Genomic DNA, 20,659 nt, shown 5'->3' with positions numbered 1-20,659 from the left:
GAGGGAACCTCCATATCCCTTCACGCTGGTCAGGCTGGGATCCCCTGGCAGCCCTCACGTCCAGGTTCCCCCCACAGCTGAGAGGCTGGGAGCCTGTCTGCCGTCACCGATGCTGACAGCCCACGGCCTCGGGCTCTCCTCATGTCCCTAGGGCTGGGAGCCCCCGTTCCCCTCACGCCCCGGGAAGGGGTGACGATGACGGCCGCACGGGGGCCGCCGCCGCCGCCGCCCGGGGCCACGCGGCGCGGACAGCGGCGGGGAAACCCCTCCCGCGGCCGCCGGAGGCGGAGCGCCGGCCCCCCCGCGCCCCGTCCCCCGCCCTCCCGGCGTGCCCCGCGGAGGGGGCGGGCGGCCCATGTCCGTGGTCCCGGCATGCCGTGCGGCCGGGCAGCAGCTGGAGCAGCCGCGGCGGCGGTTTCCCCTCCCTCCGGTGTGAGACAGCAGCCGCCTGCGGAGCGCGAGTGAAGAGCCGCCGCCCACGCCTCAGCTTCGCCTCTCGCCGCCGCCTTCTTCGCCCCTGCCCCGCGCCGCTGCCCGGCCGGCCATGCCGTCTCGGGCAAGGTAATGAGCCGCAGAGCCCCGGGGTCTCGGCTGAGCGGCACCGGCAGCAGGCAGCACTACCACCCGCGGGGCTGGAATGACTGGCAACCCAGGTGGGCAGGGCTGGGGCAGGGGGCGCGGCCTGGTCGCTTGCGAGGCGTGGGGCAGCGGGGCTCCGTTTCTGGCCGTTTGGCCCGTTCCCGCTGCCGGGCCTGGGGAACGGAGCGGGGCTGTGCGGGCCACGGCGGCTCGGGGCGGCGGCGGCAGAGCCACTTCCTGGCTCTTGGGCCTAGTTCGGGGCGGGCCGGCCGCCGGGCCTAGGCGGCGGGGACGGGGTCGGGGCGCGGAGGGGGATTTCCGGATCCGTGCCTGTCGTCTGCCGGCGGGGTAGGGACAGTGGCAGGTCTGTCGCCGCGCGGGGCGCGGCGGGACCCGGCCCGGGCTCCGAGCTGGCGGGTGCGGGCTCCCCTTCCTCCCCGCGCTGTCCCTTCGTCCCCGCGGTCAGCCTCGGCCCGGGGCGGTGTAACCTGCTGGGCTGATACCCGGTGTGTGTCCGCAGGCAGCGGCTTCCCTCTCCCTGCGCTTCGCGGTGGGAGACGCTTCCCTGGGAAGCTGAAGCGCTGGGGGCCTGCCGCGGGGTGGAGACGAGGGGGTGGGCTTGATAGCCGTGTTCCTTCAGTCTAGTTCTCAGCTGGCAGTTTATGGGAGAAGAGAACAGAGGCTGCAAGAGTACCCGTAGTCTTCTGAGGGTTAATAAAACAGTACGGGATTATTGGGTTTGTGTTCACCTGAGGAAAGTAGCTGAGCTATGAGTAGGCTGGGGTGAGAGCTTATACAGTGTGTTAGGTTTTAAAGTGTGTTTGTACGTGGCACGTCTTAGTAAGTGACATTCAGTCTGCTCACTTTAGTAAAGTAGAGACAGTGTATTTCAGGTCCCGATTGATATCTGGTTAATAAATCTGATGCCAGTGTATTTGCTGTACTGCTCAGCTTTGTTACTTTAAGAGTCTAAATTGTCATGTGGGAATTGTAAATAAATTTGGTATTTCTTTCTGGTGGAAGACTTGGGGCTTTTTTAGTGTTTTTGGAAGATTGACATAATATGGCATTCTGCTTTAAAACTTCCCAGCGAAGAACAGAGTGGCACATGGTTGGGAATGTATTTACAGATAACAGTCGCTGTCGCATGTGATTTAGACTAGGAAAATTGGGTGGATGCGAAGGTAACTCTTCAGATGAAACAGAGGTAACTGCAGTCTTTACTGTGAAGCAAGCTTTCCTGTTGCTTAAACAGCAGCTCAGCCTCAAGGGTTAACACTAGAGGCTGTTCAGTTCTTAATGGTGTGTGGGGCATGGTTGTTTAAGTTCTAATTTCTTCCATTATTTAACTGCTTGGTTTAATAACTTACAACTTGAAAACCTCCTTGGTGACCTTTTTTTACAACATCTGGATTTTTTTTGGGGGGGAATTAAGAAGTCTGATCTCTCTATTACTCCTTAACCTACTACCTTGCTTCAGATATCTGGGCTGCAGCCTAACTCTTGATCTTCCAACCTGGAAGAAATTGGATATACATCTTCTGTCTTTGCAGTGGAGAGCTTCTATAAATGCTTTCTGTCTGGGTAGATTAATTTGTCACATGTTCTGTCCTTTAGCCTAAAAAATTACATCTTGCAGTATCTAGGAAGTGGACCTTTTCCAATATAGCATTGTCTTCAGTAGGTTCAGTTGTGTTAGGGGGGAAAGGAACAGTGTAGCTGCAGAAATGCTTTGCTTGGTGATAAGCCTGGTTTAAGAAGTTACTGTTAGCTCAACGTCTGACTGGTCCATGCCCTGTGATGTAGTTTGGTGCCTCCTTAGCTCTCAACTACAGCTGCTGTAAGCTGGGCTGTTAAAATAGTTATCCCAAAAGCCACAGCAGGAAACAAAAATCTGAGAGCACTAGAGGAAGTGTGGCAGACAAGGGTAACTTCGTAGCATGGATGGGGCCTAGTTCTGTTTCCATCATGCTGTGTGTTAGAGCTCCTGCTAAGATACAAGTAACACCTCTTTGCTGGTCCTGTCACTTGTAAGGATTTAATTTTGCCTTTTCCTTTAAATATTATTTTTTTAATCTGTTGAGAAAGCTTAGAAATCAGGAATGTTCACACAGTCCGAAACACAGAGCACATTTTTCCCTATATGCTATGCTCAGTTTTTTTAAATCTCAAAAAGATAGCTTTGGTGGTACAGAACCTGTGAGTCTACGCTAAGATCTCATAGAACTATGCGGAGATTAAATCAAGTCTTTGTTGTTTTGGTGGTAACTAATTTTTTAGAAGTGATTTAAATGCATGGTAGGAAGGAGATCTGTTACATAAAACTGGCAGTGAGTGTTTCTTTTTCATTGATTGTTCTGAATGTGCTCTTGGACAAACCCCGCAACACAGAATATACCCACTTATTCTTCCCTTCCCCTTTCTTTTCTGTTAGTTTTGTTTAGCTTTGGTGATGTTGCTGGTAAATGCTTTCTTGCAGGGCATGGAAGAGGGAATGCACGTGGCCAGAGTAATGAAAACTGCAGTAATGATAGTTGTTTCAAGTTCTTGAAAGGGAAAGAAGGAACTATTAATGCACAGGTGTATCATCAGGTGGATTGTGTTTTCAAGCACACATTTTTATCTGCGTAAAGAGAACTAGATTGGTTGTCATTACTAGGTCTAGATTCCTCTCAATTTTTAATAATAATAATCAGCACTGGGATTTGGGGGCAAACACTGTGAAACTGAAAGTTGGAGCCCACATTCTTCTTTAAGGGAGAGTAGTTTTTAATTGCAATCTGATTTTTTTTCTTTGTGCCTGCATGAATGCAGTAATATCTGTGAGATGCACATGGGCTGGTTTTCCTATAGTATGTGTATCAACTGTATTACAGAGGAAGAAGTTGTACTAATATATATGGGCATATTAGTTTGTGCACTGAGGTGTACCGAACCCTAAATTAACATCAACAGTAAAACTCCTTGGGTAAATGTTGGATGTATGTGATAAAGAATAGTAAGGGGGTTGTTCTTTTTTTTTTTTTTTTGAGAAGGCTTGATAAGATCTTGTTCCCCATTCTTCTAATCTTTATAGCTTTCTAGACTTTTATTTCTTTTTTTTCTTTTCCTTTTGTTTGGTAAATTTCACTACATTTTCCCTGATACGACTTTTGTGGGAAAAAAATAAAATCATATCAGTGTGCAGGTCTTGCATGTGAGCAGAGTTACTTTGATAGAGTACTGAAGACAAATTAGATTCTGAAACAAGCAGTACTTCCCTTTGATAGGGAATGCAAGTTTCACATGCTTAGGTGGTACTAAGCAGGATTGTGTGTTCAGGGTGGCAGGTTAGCAAGTGCAGGGTGCACTATGGCTTTCTCAGGCAGAAGTGAGAAAAGGAAGGTAAGATTTGAATTAACAGGACCTCTCTGTCTCTCCTGTTGTAATGTAGGTTAGCAGAGGAGTATACAGAAAAGAGAAAATCATTCACCTCTAAGAGGTTCCAGAAGTGCCTTACTAAGTTTAGTACTGAAATTCATTCCTGAAAATAAAGTGTATTGTTCTCATGCAGTGTGAGTGTTATGAATTACTAATTTCTGTTGGCGTGGTGCCTGCCAAGCCAAGTTACCGCCTAGGTCCCTGTGGGTCTAGACATGATGAGACAAGACAGTGAAATATGTCTTCTCTTCCAGGTAGCTTACAACCCAAGCAAGAGAGCGGTATTGGCTAGCACTTCATAACTGAGGACAAGTACCCCATCTTTAATTAAAGACAGGACAGGAGGCATTGGCAGAGAGCAGAGAAACTAATCAGAGCAAATGGGCTAAGAAAGTGATGGTTAGAACAGTCCTTTTTACATGGCTGTGAAGGGCAGAGATACATCTTACAGAAGGAAGCACTAGCTGTTGTGGATATTGTCTGTTTATAATGCTGGATTAACACATTGAATGACAAGCAGAGTGATAGTAGTGTAGGAGACAGACTTTAATTCTTCTCCATTTGCATGTGTAAGGAACAAAGAACATGTTTGTTAAAAATCGGCTGAAATCTTAGTTTGAACAGGTCTGTAACTGAGAGATCTCAAAGTTGACAATATAGAGGTGTGTGAAGATGTCACTGAAATGAGTTGAGAATGGGTGTAGTGTCATGAAGGATGAAAGTTTGTAAGACTTCTCCGTGTTGTCAGGGATAGTTGAGAGTGGAGTGTGCAGTGAGAGGTGCATGGGGGCAGAGAGACAGAGAAATAGTCTGTGATGTAGAAGGTAGTTTAGAAAATGAGATACAATATTAGTTGTGAGGTGCCATTATGAAGAGGTCAATGGAAAGCTTGGGAAGAGATTCAGTGGACTGTGTGGGAGGTGCTGAACAGGAATGGGTTCAGCTCTGAACTGGCAACAATATTTGATCTCCTTTCACATGCGGGTGTGTTGAATATGGTGGTAAAGTTGGAAAGCTGTGAGATCAAAAAGGTTTTTTGGGTTTGGGTAAAATGGGGGAGCCTAAGTTTGTAATATGAAAGCCTTTGTTTTTAATGTGAAGACAGAGGAGAATGAGATGCAAGAAAGATGAAAGAAGATGAAAGTGTGTCAGTGGAAACCAGAACGAACTTGGAGAGCAGAGTCTTCCATGTAAGAGCCATACTAGATTGGACCAATGCATAGCTAGCATATTATCCTGTATCCAGAAATGACCATCAGAAGATGGCTATGGAGAAATAAGGACAGGATGCACATATGTGATACACTTCCTAACATTCCCTCCCAACGTCCACCACAGGACAAAAGGAAACTGGTGAGCTACTGTGTAAGAAGGGAGTGATGCAGGATCAAGAGGTGACTTAAAAAACTACAGTGACTACAGGTAGTTCTCCAGCAGTGGAGATGGCAGAATTGCAGTAGGAAAATAGTTAATTAGTTGTTATTTTAATGGTGGGAAACACTAGTAGGCTACTTCTACTCTCAGTGCTCTCTCAACACAGAAGCTGAAACAAAAGTAGGCTTTGGGCTGGGCTCAGCAGGCCTGGATGGGCAAGATGGACCAAGAGTTGATAGAAGAGCACAGCAAAAGAAGGCTGTCATAGCTCTGCATGCCAGTGGAAGAAAGGTTGAAAACTTGGTTGGAAGCTGTTAATTGAGTGGATACAGTGACTCTAAGTTTTAAGTGTTTTATTGATAAAGATTTTAAGTAATGAGGAATTTTCTGCATTATAGCAAATAACCTTGTCAAATAGAGCAAATAAGCTAGTAAAATTGACTGGCTTGAACAATAATACAACTCATATGGTGGTTTTCTCAGAATAAATCTGTACTTGAAAATAAAATTGATTTGTGTCTCAAAATAATATCCATATGGCAGGGTCACTCTGAAAGAGCTGCAGATAATGAGTAGTATACACCAGATTGTTTGTAACAAGTTTCTTGAGTAAAAATTCTTAAGGCTCCCATTTAACGGAAAAAACATGATATATTTTTGATTGACCTATTTTTCATAGAGACTTTTTTAAGCCAGTTGGTCGATGCTTTCTTCAGTTATACAGGTTAGCTAATCAAATCAGGCCGATGCTTCTGATGGAATGAGTAGATGCTTACTTTTGAAAAGTCTAGCTTTCCTTTTGAATGTGTGTCCCCCACAAAAAGAAAAGCTTGGGGTTTAGGGAGACCTAGTACTCATTTCTGCTTATTTATGTAGATGAATTATTTTCTTTTTCTGATGGATAGAGGCGCATTAAAAACCACCCTGCAGAAAACTGTATGCAGTCTCTTCTGTATAAATGATATTGCTAAACCAGTGTATGCAGGAAATTGGTGCCAGTGTTAGTGGTAATCAGGTAGTCTCTCACCCGGAACCAGGCACAGATGAAAACTGTCATGTGAGCTCTTGAAGTACTTTGTTTAGTTCCCATCAAGGAGCTTTTCAGGTGGAAATAAATCAGAGTAGCGTCGTGAAGTAGCAAATACACTTCTGCAGCTACAGTTTATGGTAGTCATAGACATGTTCATCCATTCAGTTTCCCATTCCCACTTTGTCTAATACCACATTTGTATTTCAGCTTATGTGTTCCTAACATTGTACCTTGTAGTTTTATTAGTATACAGTGTTTGCTCAGGTCTGTGACAATGTCAGTGTGTGTAACTGACAGATTTGTTGTTACGTGGACTAATTTTGAAAGCTGATGCCTTAGGTCTGTGACATAACCTGCCATATGCTTGGCACACTGTAATTAAGATGCAAATACTGCCATGTGAACAGATAAAGGCTCTCCTGAAATGCAGGCATGAGTGGGGGTAGCTGGGAGTACAGTTCTTCCCATTGCCATGTGGGATGGCTGCAGTGTACCTTAAAGGTATACTGAAGAGAAGTTGGAAAAAGTAAGACTTTGACAAGTACCTGTCCATAGAGTGGCTGCGTTTTGAGTTGTAAGTGGTAGTCTTTCAAAATCATTACAAAATCAAAGTACATTACTGACATGAAAAATGGTATGTTTTTCAGAAACACATCTGAAAAGTCAATGTGACAGATACTCTGGTTGTATGCCCAAGTCTTGACAAGCCCGCACCACAAACTCCCAGCATGCTGAGGCAGGAGCCAGCAGTACAGTTTGCTTCCCACCTAAGACATAGTGTGCATCACTGAACAGCTAGAAATGCACAGGCCCAAGAGGTGGTGGGCTCTGCTTTTGGTGTGAATTGTACTGCAAACTTCCTTTGGTTCAGAATCCTTCAAAGCTGTATGGGTTTAGCAGCCAGTTGGGTCATGAAACATAGTTCTCTGGAAACAATATCTTTCTACAAAGCAGTTTTTTTCTCTGCCTCCAAGAAGGGGTGGAAACTGCTGGATATCTAAGTTATACATTTATTATAGTGGGAACGTTTTCAGTGGGAACTATTGTGTCTTGTTGTGATACATAGGACAGCAATTATACATTTTTAATAAAATTGTGCTTCCCTTTTAGTCAGGTGATGAAGTGTGAACAGGTTAGCCTGCAGAAAGCTGTTCGCAAAGACGGAATGAAGAGAGCATGTGGATTTTCTCAGGGAAACAATAGGCTTATGTATTTTTACCACAATGGAAAATTTTCCTAACTGTTCAAAGGCTTTGCTGCAGGAAGGGAGGTTAGCTGAGAACATGTGTAGTCCTTCAGTTGATTGGGATACGCAGAGCAGTCTTAAAAATTGTATGTTTAATCAGTTTGCCTTCAGACTTAACGCTTGACAATTGGAGATGGTACAGTCTACAGCACGTTGCCTTGGAAAAAGCAGTGTTCTTTGGGGAGGTACACTGTTAACCCATGAGTTCTTAAATTTATCAGTTGAAACTTTTGTCAGTCTATTTCATTGAAAGGCTAAAATAACTTGAATCCTCTGTAATAAACTCTGCTGCTCCTCAAAGTGAGGTGGAAGTCTGCTGTTTTACAGCAGGGAGAAAATCTGGGGGCTCTAGCTGACTGGAAAATTTGCACATGGTTTAGGCACATTTAAAGTTCATATAATTTGAAGGTACAGTGCAGACCTTTACCGTTCAACATTACTTAGGTGAATGATGAAGGTCCAACTGTGTAAGTATTGCTGCAATCCTAGTTGACTGTCATAAGCAAAGACTTCTAGTAAGGCTTTGCCTCTTGAGTAGCATAGCCTATTTTATAAAATAGGCCAAGCAGTGCTCAACGACAGTAGATGTGATGCCACACTGAATATTGAGCAAGAAAGAGTCCTATTGTGTATATCTAGAGATTAATTTGCTTATAGAGCAGAAAGGAATAATACCTGCCAAGCAAACCTGGTGTCAACCTTTCACCATAAGAAAGGGCAAAAGCACAATTTTCTCCTTTGGAACCTTGTTCCAAATGATAGTATATTGTCTTTTAATATTTGCATAAAATATGTGTGTGTGGGTGTTTTCTATCCCAGTTGGCTTTGCGAATATCAACCCTCATGGTATTACTTTTCCAATTTTACTGAGGGCAAACTATTTTTGAAAATAGCAACTAAATAGTATTTAACTCCTTTTCCCTGAGTTTGTCTACCATTTCTAGTCACAATGTTCTTTTGAAACGTAAAAGTGAAAGGCTTCTTCCCAAGAACATGTGGTGTTTGTCCTTACACGAGTTGTAGTTAATTTACAAGAATGAAAAGGAATGAATGGTGTGTCCTGCTTTTTCTGAAATAATCAAATGAACTATCCAAAGACTGAAATAAAAATAGTAGATCTTTAAAGTTTGCTTAAAGGAGAAGACCTCTGTAAATAGTTTCAACAGTGTGATTCCAAATATATTTGAGTCAAACAAAATTCTGTGGATTTTTCTATTGGATGAGCATTGTTTTACTGGTTTCAATGTAAAACCCCCAGTACTGCTTGTAAGAATGTGTTTAAAGTGATTTGTTGAATGTGGGTTCCGAATTTTCGTGTGTGCAAGTTTCATATACTAAGGTTACTGTATGTTTAAAAATGAAATTACATAGTATATCCAGTGAGAGCTGGTTCCATAATTTTCACCTTTTTCTTAAAAGCTTATTCTAGGCTATAAATCAGTTTTCTAACTTAATATAGATTTTTTTTTTTAACCCTGTTTTTATCTGCAGACATTTACTCTGAAGGATAACTACTCTTAACTTACATTCCAGGTTTTGCCACAGTAAAGCCTGTTCTTTTGGTTTGCAATTTTTGTTTTGCAAAAATTGAATGTACGATTCCTATATTGATTACCAGTGACATTTTAGTGATACCTCCGTCTAATCAGAGGGTATATTGCTCAGTAAGGCCCATAGCATATTATGTAAATGTTCACGTGTGAATTAGTAATGGCTCACAAATGGTAGACATGGTATTGCCTAGCTATGATGTGTACCTGTACATAACTGTATTTTATTTTTCACTTTTGGGAAGTAGTTTTTCCTAACATAGGCCTCCAACTGGAAAGAGACTTGATAACATCCTGAGAAAAGACACTGGCCCACTAGAATACACTTCTTTTGCATGTTACTGTGATAATGAGTCAATTGAGTAAATTCTAATCCCAGTGTGAATTTAGGGTCACTTTTTCAGCAGCAGGTTAGATGTATTTTCCTGTGTCAAAAAGCACGTTTGGGATTGTCATTTAAATATGTTGCATTTATAAATGAATGTGAATCCCGCTCCTGTTATACCACTACATAAAAAAAATATTTTTCTCTTTATAGAACTGACAGTGCATCAGCTGACCAGGACAATTTAAAATACTCTTCATCCAGAGATCGGGGCAGTTCTGCCTCCTATGGATTACAACCCTCAAATTCAGCTGTGGTGTCTCGACAAAGACACGATGATATCAGAGTCCACACTGACATACAGAATGAAGAAAAAGGTATACAGATTGCTGTTTCATGTGTAAATTGTGAGGGGACATTCAGAGAAAGGCAGTAAACTTGAAATGGTGGAGATTACTCCTCCCCCCCCCCCCCCCCAAAAAAAAAAGGACAGTGAACTGATAACAGCTCATTGCCATAGTATCGCTGTGCTGAGAGATTTATCAGGGATCAAAGAAATGTGGTTGATATGAATAGTGAGAAAAATATGCAGTTGCACTGCAAAGAGAAGAATGTAAGAGAAGACTTAATGCATTAACAGAATCGGCAGTCTTGCCCTAAAGAACAGGATTCTGGATGTGTTGGTCTGCAGGCTGTAATTTCTTCCTGAATACTGTCTAGTGCTTCTGGTGTTAAAAATTGACTGCTTGACTAATCTGACACATTACCTACTGCAGCAAACTGGAATCTTTGTTTGGAATAAAATCTATAGTTTCTCATTAATGGGAATTTCTACTTCTATATGCTTCAGTCAGACTTCATAGAAATCATATGGTGGAGGGTTAATACAGACTTTTTCCTTTTTTTCCTTTTATTATTTTAGTATGGAAATACTTTGTTTAGAAAAGAGCTAAAATTCAGAATCATCTCTCAGCTTTATTAAAAAGAAGTCTCTATTCTGATTTTTCTTTTTATTTTTAAATTCCTAAATACAGGTATCAAATAGGAGGAGTTTTTGCTTACAGAGTCACTTTTTGGACTAGGTAAATCTTCAGACAGGCCAGACTCAAAAATCTCACAGGAATATCACTGTGGGAGTCTTTGCTCAGGAACAGAAAAAGCATTCGCACTCCCCTACTTCTGTCTTATAACTACCTGTAAAGAACTGTTGCATCTTAAGGGAAGTTACAGCTGGGTGTGCTGCTGCAAATTTATTTTTTCTAAGAAGTAGGTATTATTAATAGGATGCAGGAGCATGAAACAGGTACTTGTTTATCTGCATACCTTGAGAACCTTAGGATTTGGTTAACTTTAACAGAGAAACTGCTCAGAAAGTGAGTATATTTGTCAACGTGTCTGCTAACATGGAGAGTTTTACTGTGTTTCTCAGACTAGCATAGTAGGTTATTCTTACACTTTGAAGCGTTGCTAGTATTTAAAGAATGTACTGGTAAGACATAGTGAAATAGTAAGTTTCAGCTAAATTGAGCAAGGTAGTTTGTGAAGTTGCTGGGAAAGTGCCATTTGAAAAGAAAAATGCACCTATCTCTCCCTGAAGTACTGTATCTTAAAGTGCTGAGCTAGCAGAGACATGCCCTGTAACTATGCTGTTTTGTTCAGGTGTGACTTTGAAAAGACATGATTAGGACATTCTGTACTACAAAACTAAATTCCAGGTATTTCTGGTTAATTTTTATTTTTGGAGAAATTGATAAGCCTACAGATGCAGAATAGTTTCTTTGTTTACTAAGATTTTTCAATGAATCAGTTGGAGTCTGCCAGCACTGGAGTCAGCCATTTTAAGAACTTCTGGCTTTTCTGTCCTGGGTAATCATGTGCTGTAAGTACCCAGAATCCTTGAGAAGAGGTTCTCCTACCCCCTACCCCCCTTCCTCCCTGTTTCTGATATTGATAGTAAAAATTACTTCTAACTTGATAATTTCTAGAAGTTGTTCAGGTTTGAAAACCTCCAAGGATGGAATGTTCTATAAAACCTCCCTTAGCAGCCAGTCTAGGGCTTTGCCGCTCTGCTGGTAAATGTTTTCTCATATCCGTTTTGAATTTCCCTTGCTGTAGCTTGTGACTGACTCCTGTCATTTTGCTCTGCACCTGTAAGATTAGTCTGGCTGGTTTTCCCTTTTTTATTACTACAATTTTTAATAGCCCTTCACATTAACTAGTGGAAGAGTACAATTATACCTCTCCCCTTTGTCTTCTCTCCTTAACTCTGCTGTCTTGCTTTATAAAGTAAAAAGATTTAAGGTTTTAAAACTAAATAGAAGGCTCTTGGGATTTTACTTCTCAATGAGATATTCGCCCTCCCTGCAACACTTTCCTCCCTTTTGATTTGTAACTGAAGTGTTCAGAGTCCTTACTGCTAAAAAGACACTGCACTAGTATTTGTATGCCATGGTATCTGCATTTTTATGCTAAAATTATTAACAGTGACATAGCTGATCATATCCTTATTTGGCCTCAGATTTAACACTTAAAGGGAAATTAATAGAATTTGTATATATCAAGATTTTCAAAAACTTCTTATACCAGGAGATAACTGAAGAGAGTTCTAATATTTACAGCCTTTTTGCTGAAAACAACCCCACTTATTAAATTACTGTAAATGACAGTTTGTTTTACATTGTTGCCAAAGATGTACCAAATGGTACATGTCAAGTGGAGAATACAGGTTTGTGTTTAAGTCATTTAAGAAAATGACAAATATGCTGTAGGAAATACTACATGCCTTTGCAGAAAACCAAAAAAGTGAGGTATTTTTTGTGCTAAAGTATAAAGTAACTTTTAAGAACTCCAGTAGTATATGATAGTACATATGATAGTCTGGTTTTGATAGTTGATGTCTGTGGTCTGAATGCATGATTAGCTGATGTCTTCAGTTAAACTGATTTCTTTGTTGCTTTGAATTTTAGTGATACTCTTCTGTTTAGTCATGATTCTTGTTGTTAGAAATAATTTTCTTCATAGGACAATGTTGGTTTGTTAACGGTAAAATAATGTTAAAGTGTCATACATATTAGTTTATGTTTAAAAATTGGGTTTATTTTTGTAAATGCAAATAAACACAGATTATCTTTACAGTAATTGTAACTAATTACAACTGAGACTTTGGACAGGATTTTCTGTAGTGGTAGGATAGTCCTGTTTAGAAATGCAAACTTCCCCGGTAGCTCACAGCTTCTTATCAGAAGTTTTGCTTTCAAGATGACATTCTTTACATCTGCGGAGGTCCAGATTCACCCTGATATTTGAAATAATTTATTTTTAACTATCCTGTAGGCTGCCTCTTTTTACAGAGACTCTCCTTTTCTCTCCTTTTCCGCAGGCTTTCCTTTATAAACTGATGCAGGTGGAACTGTGGAAATACCTTTTCTGAAAGAAGCCTTGTATATCTTTTGTTGTTCTGGGTTGAATTTTACCAGTTGATTCTTCCCTGTTGCAGACAGGGAGGCAGTTTAGAAAGCTGCCTGCACAGCTGCCTCAAAAGTGATCTGTGGTCCATTGAGTGAGGTATTGGGCAGGCTCAGGGGACAGTTTCACTTCTCCACAGTTCTGCACAGGAAGACCTGGCCCTCACAGTGGTGTGGCAGACTGGAAAAATCTTTGGTTTCAACATTTAAGCATATAAAATCTTGTGGATCTAGTTGTAAAAATAGTTGAATTGCTCAGAATGACACTTCTATTGCTGTGTTTTTTTGTTACCAAAGATATACCGTGTGTGTTTCAAGTGGGAGAATGTAGGGTTGAGTTTAATTAACGTATTAGTGTGTGAAAATGTTGACTGTTGTATGTTTAGGGAGAGTTGTTCAATCTGTACAGAAAACGATCTGTGTTTTTTCTTAAAAGCTTTTTCCTTTTTTTTTTTGTTGACCATTTTACTGAGCCTGTGTGGTGGATTTATAACAAAAACTGAGTAAGAAATTATTCTGCGTAATCAAAGAGTTTGACAAGAAGGGCCCTGTAAAATACAGGGTCAGAAGTAATAATAAGAAAAGCCCAAATGCAAAAAGATCAATGTTAAACTTCATTGCAATAGAGATTTTTTTCATATGCTTCAAAAAAAGACTGATAGATTCTGAGTATCTGACCTCGAACCTTACAGGGCATAAAAAAAACATTTTTGCATGTGAGAGTGAAGAAGGTGGTAGAAATTAGAGCTGCTAATTTGCATATTAATTGAATAACTTGTACTACTAAATATATGGTCTGATTGCCTGTTTTAATCTCCTCTGCTTTTTCCACAGGTGGCTACAGTGTCAATGGAGGATCTGGGGAAAATACTTATGGTCGGAAGTCGTTGGGGCAAGAGCTGAGAGTTAACAATGTGACCAATCCTGATTTTACCAGTGTTCCGCATGGGAATCGTGCTTTAGCCACAAAAGACATGAGGAAATCACAGGGTAAGGATACCACAGATTTTCAGGAAAGAAGGATCTCTTTTGGCAACATACCTTGTTCTGAAAAGAGGAACTAGATGATCTTAAGGTCCTTTCCAACCCTAACTATTCTATGATTCTATGATTAGGCAATCTATATGGATTTTATTTTTTGTGATACATGATTATATGATGTTTATGGAAACTGTCATCTTGTATTTACTGTTCCTGCATTGAGACTTCCTCCACACATTGGGCAGATCTCTTGACTGTATAGCTTATGCTGTCAGTTTTTCAATTTTGTTTAAATAGCTTTTGAACCCTTATACAAGTTAGCCAAATTTGGCAAAGAGATCAAGGGCTTCAGGAAGGAGAAGGTACTCTTAGATTTGTTAAATCAATGCCTGAGTAAAAGGTTGTTAATTAACAAGTCCCTAGTCTGGGAAAACCTGCAGTGGTGAGCTCAACAGTTATCTGTTCTCACTGGCCTGCAGGTCAGCTAGTCATCACATCATACCAGCTGATTAGTCAGTAGACGTGCACTCCTGAACTAGCAACAATTCATGCTCCCTCTTGCTCAGCTGTGGATTAGAGGCCAGGAAGGAACTGGAGGCATCATAAGAATGTGGGCAAGGTCTTGAGATGTAATGAGAGGAAATCTGGAGTTTCAAGAGGGTACAAGAATGCTGGGCACATTTTTGAGAAAGAAGGGTTCACTTTATCCACTATTTGGGTTTAATTTATAGGGTTTTTTTTAAAAAGCAAAAGTTTTTCCAAGGGCTTTTGAATTAAAATAGAAACTTAGTTATGACTAAACACTGTCATTTATTGCATCATTTAGTATAAGTGGTAGTTGAGCCACTGACAGAAACTGTGACTGCTTTATGCCATGCAAGTTATAAGCATACGTAGACATGGTGTTTCATCTCAGGAATTTATATTTCAGAACATACAAGTGAAAGAAGAGTGAGTGTGCTTTGCAGGTAGAAGAACTGAGGTGCCAGTGGTGACATGACTGTTGCAAAAGCCTGATCTTCGGAATGGGTTAAACTCAGACTTTGTAATCCCATTGTGGCATCTTGATATAAAAATGATTCAGTCCTCGTAGCGCCTTGAATTATGTCTACGTAGAAAAAATAGAGAATTGTCTAATAGAGAATTATGTGTAAATAATATTTCTGGTAGTGGGCTTGTGCATTAATTTACTATTAGTAGCAGCAGAAACTGTTCTACGTATGAGAGTATCTCTTTAGGCCTTAAAATGTTAGGAACTATAATTTCAGATGATTGAAGCTGCTGCCTATGACTTCTGTGTTTCTGTATGTGTTGTGTCCTCTGTCTGGATGTTGGTTTTTCAAGAATTTCTCCTTTTTAACTGGGCTGTGTTTGTGATTGTAGGTTTTGGCAAGCCATTTTTATTTTTCATATTGTCCTCAAAAATACAGTGGGATTATGTTACAGCGGGATCTTTTGTATTTGTTTATATTGTTTGTTTGGTGTGAGCTTTGAGCAATTTTTATAACGGCTGTCTTTGAGTTAGCATGTGGCTGAGACCTTGCTGATATTTCACAAATGGAAGTTAAACAGGTGTTTATTGGCTAGTGCTTTGATTTTAGTCTAACATCAGTTGTGCTCTTGGTTAGCTTATTCTTTTATTTTTAGGTTATGATTATGGCTCAACAGACAGCTAACATTTACTCTTTTAGGGAGTAACGCCAGTGTTCATCAGATATTGACTGGATGCTGCTTTTAGTAGAGAGCTTTGAACAGTATGTCTTGTTCTAGCAGCAGTTAATTGTGTGTTTCATACCAGTAGCCTTGGTAGTGGTAGCTTTATTTACGCAGTCCCGGTTTTAGAATTTTTTTGTATGTAGAACAGCACAACCATATTTCAAAATAAATTGCAGCTTTCCATGAAGAGATTACAAACAAAAAGATAAATCTGAGAAGACAACACTAAAAAGCTGCAAGGTATGGATTTAATAAATTCAAGGCTTTTATTTGTTGTTGGCTTTTCATCCAACACTGAAGAGTCAACATTATTAGGGATGGGAGGGAAGAATAATTAGGGACCTGACAAAGATCTAGAATACCTTTATTAAAAGTTACTTAGTAAAACCAATTTTCAGTGTTTTCCAAACCACTGCATCCTGGTTTGCCCTTCAGGAGCAGCATGTAGTGACCTAACCCCACTGTGCCAGTGTAGCTTCCCATGTGCTTGCTGAGTGGCAGAGATCAGTGCAAACTGGAAGTGACAGAAGTGATGCATACTGTGCATTTCAGGTCACTGTTAGTGTTGGTAGAGTGCAGCTGTAGGAATATTGTAGAATAGATTTTTCTCTTTCTCGTGAGGCACATCTGTTGTCTTGGAAAGGAGTATATGTTGTGGCAAATGCATTGAATTACTCAAGGGCAGATTCAGATTGCTGTTTTGAGAAGCTTCATATAGAGACAGTCTAACAGTGAAGTAAGTTTGTGCAGATTTGGATCAGCTTAAGCGTTCAAAATACATTCAGTAGTGTAGAACACAGTACTTGCCTAGCAGAAGAGTTTTCACATGGAATTACTCATGAATAGCAGTTGCACTTTTTATTTTGTCTGCTGTAGTCTGTATTAGTTTCCATTGTAACCAAGCTTTAAAAGAACTTCCATTTTTATTTGCATATGTTTTGTTTCTGAACTATTCATTAGAACTTTCAAAAAAGAAAAATGTTTTTCCTGGTCTGGTGATCTGCTGCTGCCCAGGTTTTAAAGAGAATGATAGCCACAGTACAGCCCTGCACAGGCTGCATTCTTCGTGGCAGTCCTTTTTCAGGGCTCGCCAAATTTTCTGGGTGGGTAACTGCACCAGGTGCATCTTTCTGGAGCTTTGCTATGTATTGACCATTGGCAGGCAAGCCTTGGACTACACCTTCTAGCTCAGCTCTGGGTAGAAGTAAAAGGAGGTCTTTAGATGCAAGTGATCATGTATCAGGGATTGTAGGCATTAGTCTGGCACCATCACTCGAGAAGATGTCATCTATGTGCTTCAGAAGGTGTCTTTGCTGATCATGATTCCTTGTATGTTTCTCACCAGACACATGGCTTTTTGTCCCCTACTTAAGACTGTGGTTTCCACATAAAGAAGCTTTATTCTTCCGAAATGGATACATATGCCTTAGTCTCCTGTAAAATCAATAGCATCTTAAAAGAAGTGCTCTTAATACCTGTCACATAACATTTCAGCATGTCTTGTGTAGTTGTGCTAGCTAGGAACGAAATGTAGATTTGATCCTTCAGACCTACTGCTATTTTAATGTTTGCTAAGCCTGCCTAGTTCTTCAGGATGTCAGATGTCTTCAAAACTAATTGCTTAAACTGATGCCTGGCAAGAAGCAGACTATCAAACCTATTTTACTCATACTCTTTTAAAAAATAAAGACATGAAAATAAGTTTGAGAATAGTCTTCTTTACTGTAATACAGTAGATATGCTCTTCTGTAGAAGATGTTGTGACCTGTAAGAGTTAACTGGCCTGTGTGTGGGTTCACAGGATTCTGTAACATACAAGGACACAAAGGTTTTTTGTTTCTTAAGTTTCTTTATTGCAACTTACTACAAATGACCACTAGTAAAGGAAGTGTATACTTACAATTAATTGTTTGTATGCACACCTATACTTTTCAGAGCATTACTGGTACAGCACTTGCCAGTTTTTTTGTGGGAGTGGGGCAAATTGGTGACAGAGTCTCACTTCAAAGATGATCTGCATCAGCCTGGAGTCAGTCAGGCATTCCTAGTGAGGGTCCGGTTTGTCTAGGATATCTTGTGTAGTGAAGTCTTTGCAGGCGAAGCTTTTGGAGAGAAGCTTCATTTTGGGTAGAAAGTGAGTTATTTTTATCCTGTTGGAGACATAAGGGGGTATAGGGCACAACTACCTGGAGCCACCAGTAGGTTTTGCTAACTGCTGTTTTTCACCTGGAAGCAAGCAATAGATGGTGTTGTTTTCTGTTTTCTCAGACCAGTATTTGCTTTCTCAATCTGTTTTTCCTATTTGAGCAGCCAATAACTGTTGCTTTCCAAGGGTGTCTTCCACCATTGCAGTCTATTTTTCACATCTCCAGACGGTAAGTTGTTGCTGTTTCTGGGTTTGTCCTTATTCAGGGTATGTTGGGATGTCTCAGATTCCTAGGTACCCAGCTGCCCTTCAAGGATGCTCGAGGATCCCAGGCCAGGTTCTTGGGCTGGCAGACATCATCTTCTGTCAGTGTTTTTCCATTATAACCTTCCCATTATAAGCAGGTTGCCTTTATGGCTTTATCCCAGTGTAAGATTGATGTGTAACATACTAGAGAAAAGAGCTGTCTGTAGTTGTCTTGGATGTTTGTATAAGTCATGGTGACTAAGAAAATCTCATCATGTTCCATGAATCCTCTAATTTTAATCATCATGGAACATCTAATGTTAAACTTCCAACAGAAACTTTTCCTTTTTGCAAATTAGGGAAATGAATGATTCATATGAATTCATTGTAATTGGTACCTAAGGGAACTAAATCCAGGGGTTTGTGTAGAAGTAAAACAGTTCTGCTTAGTTCTGGATGAGTTCTACCCAGGTACTGGAGAGTCCACTGGAAGAAATTAAACCTTTAGGTAGGTAAATTAGATTTTACATTTAATTTTCCTTGTATTAGCTTTAAAAAGAAACTGGTTTTATCTTTTTGCCTTTTTTTCTCCTATTATGACTTTTCAAGTGCACAAATACTTATTTCAGACAATACAGATCTTACTGATCAAGTGCTGCAGACAAAAGAAATAAATGCCTTATCTTTTTCAGAGCGATCCTTGTCTTATTCTGATGAGTCTCGACTGTCAAATCTTCTTCGGAGGATTACTCGGGAAGATGACAGAGACCGAAGACTGGCTACTGTAAAGCAACTGAAAGAATTCATTCAGCAACCAGAAAACAAACTGGTAATTTCTACTCTTCCATAACACTCGTTTTATAAAGCTGTCTTTTTAAAAAACCTGTGTATTGGGATATGTTTGTGAGGAATATCTTATAGAAAGAATTTCCTTCCATAACAAAGCATATTCCTGGATTGCATGTCCTTTTTCTGGCAATGAGGAAGGTTTTTTTTTTTTTTTTTTTTGCTTCATTACTTATGCCGTAGTGCCTTAAAGCAAATAACTGAATGCATGAGCTGTAGGAATATATATGGTATGCATGTGGGTTTTTTTGACTGGTCTTAACAATATCCTTCAGCAAGGAAATATAAAACTAATAAAATGTGTTGTCTTGTTCAAGAGCTGTTTCTGTATTTCAATTTAAAAATACGCAGATATTTAAATAGTCTTGTGAATAGCTCATCTTAAGTTATTCAGCCTTCTAGCTTGAGCACCTTTGTATGTGGACTCCCTTTTATGGGAGAGAACAAAATGAGTCTTTGTTTTTATTACATCTTTGTTTTTTTAATGGGTTGTTGAACTAATATCCTGAAGTGTTTCTTAAGGGTTGGGTGGGGGAGAGTATCCTGCTGTGGATATATGTTTTTACACTACTTAAGTGAAGTATTTATTTTGTCTGACACATTTTACCCCCACTGTTTTGGAGAGCTTAGGAATTCTCCAAGTATTGAAAAGGCAGGAAGTGATGGTTTAATACCCTGCCGCTCATTTACTGGCAGTGCTGTGATTTTTCAGTTGTGGATAATGTGTCTATCCATATTTATAAGAAGCTGGTTCATTCTGTCATTATATATTGATTAACCAATGTTAATTGTGCTCTTTTTCAAAAGGCATCATAGTCAAATACCGAGACTTTTATATTCTGTGCACCTTGGCATAAGCAGACCGTGTGCAGGCCTAGCTAATACTTCAGATTTCCTCTGCAACAAAATCCTTGTTAGCAGAAGTACAAGTTAGTACTGTGGAGTAAATGTGTTCCCCATTTTTCTTTTTATAACTGCATTTTATTTAGGTTTATTGGTATCTCAGATATTAGAATAGTAATTCCAGTATGTTGTAACTCAGTGGTGACAATCTTTGTTAATGGTCAGAATGCTAGAAGTTTGTCAGTGAGAATTTTTTTTAAAACTTCTTACAGTTTGGTAATGAGAATAAGATCAGATGCCAAATAATAGCCATCATGTCAAACCTAAAACTATAATGGACTATAATAGCAGTATAAAATAGCAGTAGCTTCTACAATTCTTGACACTATAAAGTGTAGCTTCATTCTCAGGGTTGAAATGTGTGTTCAATGGAGTGAAGTAGTAAAAGTCACTAGGCAGTGGCATTGTCATGTAATGGCATCATGTTCCAGCTTCTAAACTGTATAGGTACTTCTCTTGTCTCTTTTGTGGATACCAGGCACATTTTTAAAACGTCCTAATGAGTTCTGAGGGGCCAAGCATGTGGACTTCTTTCCAACCTGCGCCTCCTACCCCCTGCAAAAGAATGATGTTGCTCAAAACTTAGCAACAAAAACTAGATATGAATCTTTAACACAGTAGATGTTATCTTGCTGAAGAAAAGAGAACAAACCTTTTTATTAACTTGTCAAGAAAGCTTGTTGTTAATATCTTAAACAGTTGCAGCTAATGTATTATTTTGCAACTCAACTCACTCATGTGGAGAGGTTTTTTTTTACTGCATGTTAGGAAAACAAGTATTTCTGGTTATGTTTGCTGAGAGAAGCGCTGGTTCATCAATAATGTTTCATCCC

General features: G+C 40.1%; 1 protein-coding gene across 1 annotated transcript in view; it reads left to right on the top strand.

Annotated features, from left to right (window-relative positions):
- The first annotated feature begins 410 nt into the window (after positions 1 to 410).
- Positions 411 to 20,659, top strand: part of SMG1 (SMG1 nonsense mediated mRNA decay associated PI3K related kinase) — a 68,421-nt gene continuing 48,172 nt past the window's right edge. The window contains exons 1-4 of the mRNA XM_065684229.1: positions 411 to 653; positions 9,738 to 9,901; positions 13,823 to 13,978; positions 18,770 to 18,906. Of these exons, the coding sequence (XP_065540301.1) occupies positions 565 to 653; positions 9,738 to 9,901; positions 13,823 to 13,978; positions 18,770 to 18,906 (546 nt within the window). The 5' untranslated portion in view covers positions 411 to 564. The remainder of the gene's footprint in view (positions 654 to 9,737; positions 9,902 to 13,822; positions 13,979 to 18,769; positions 18,907 to 20,659) is intronic.

Source organism: Lathamus discolor, chromosome 6 (genome assembly GCF_037157495.1).
Source record: "Lathamus discolor isolate bLatDis1 chromosome 6, bLatDis1.hap1, whole genome shotgun sequence".
NCBI classification, from domain to species: Eukaryota; Metazoa; Chordata; class Aves; order Psittaciformes; family Psittacidae; genus Lathamus; species Lathamus discolor.
Note: the sequence above shows the minus strand (reverse complement) of the source record. Positions and strands in the feature narration are given on the sequence as shown.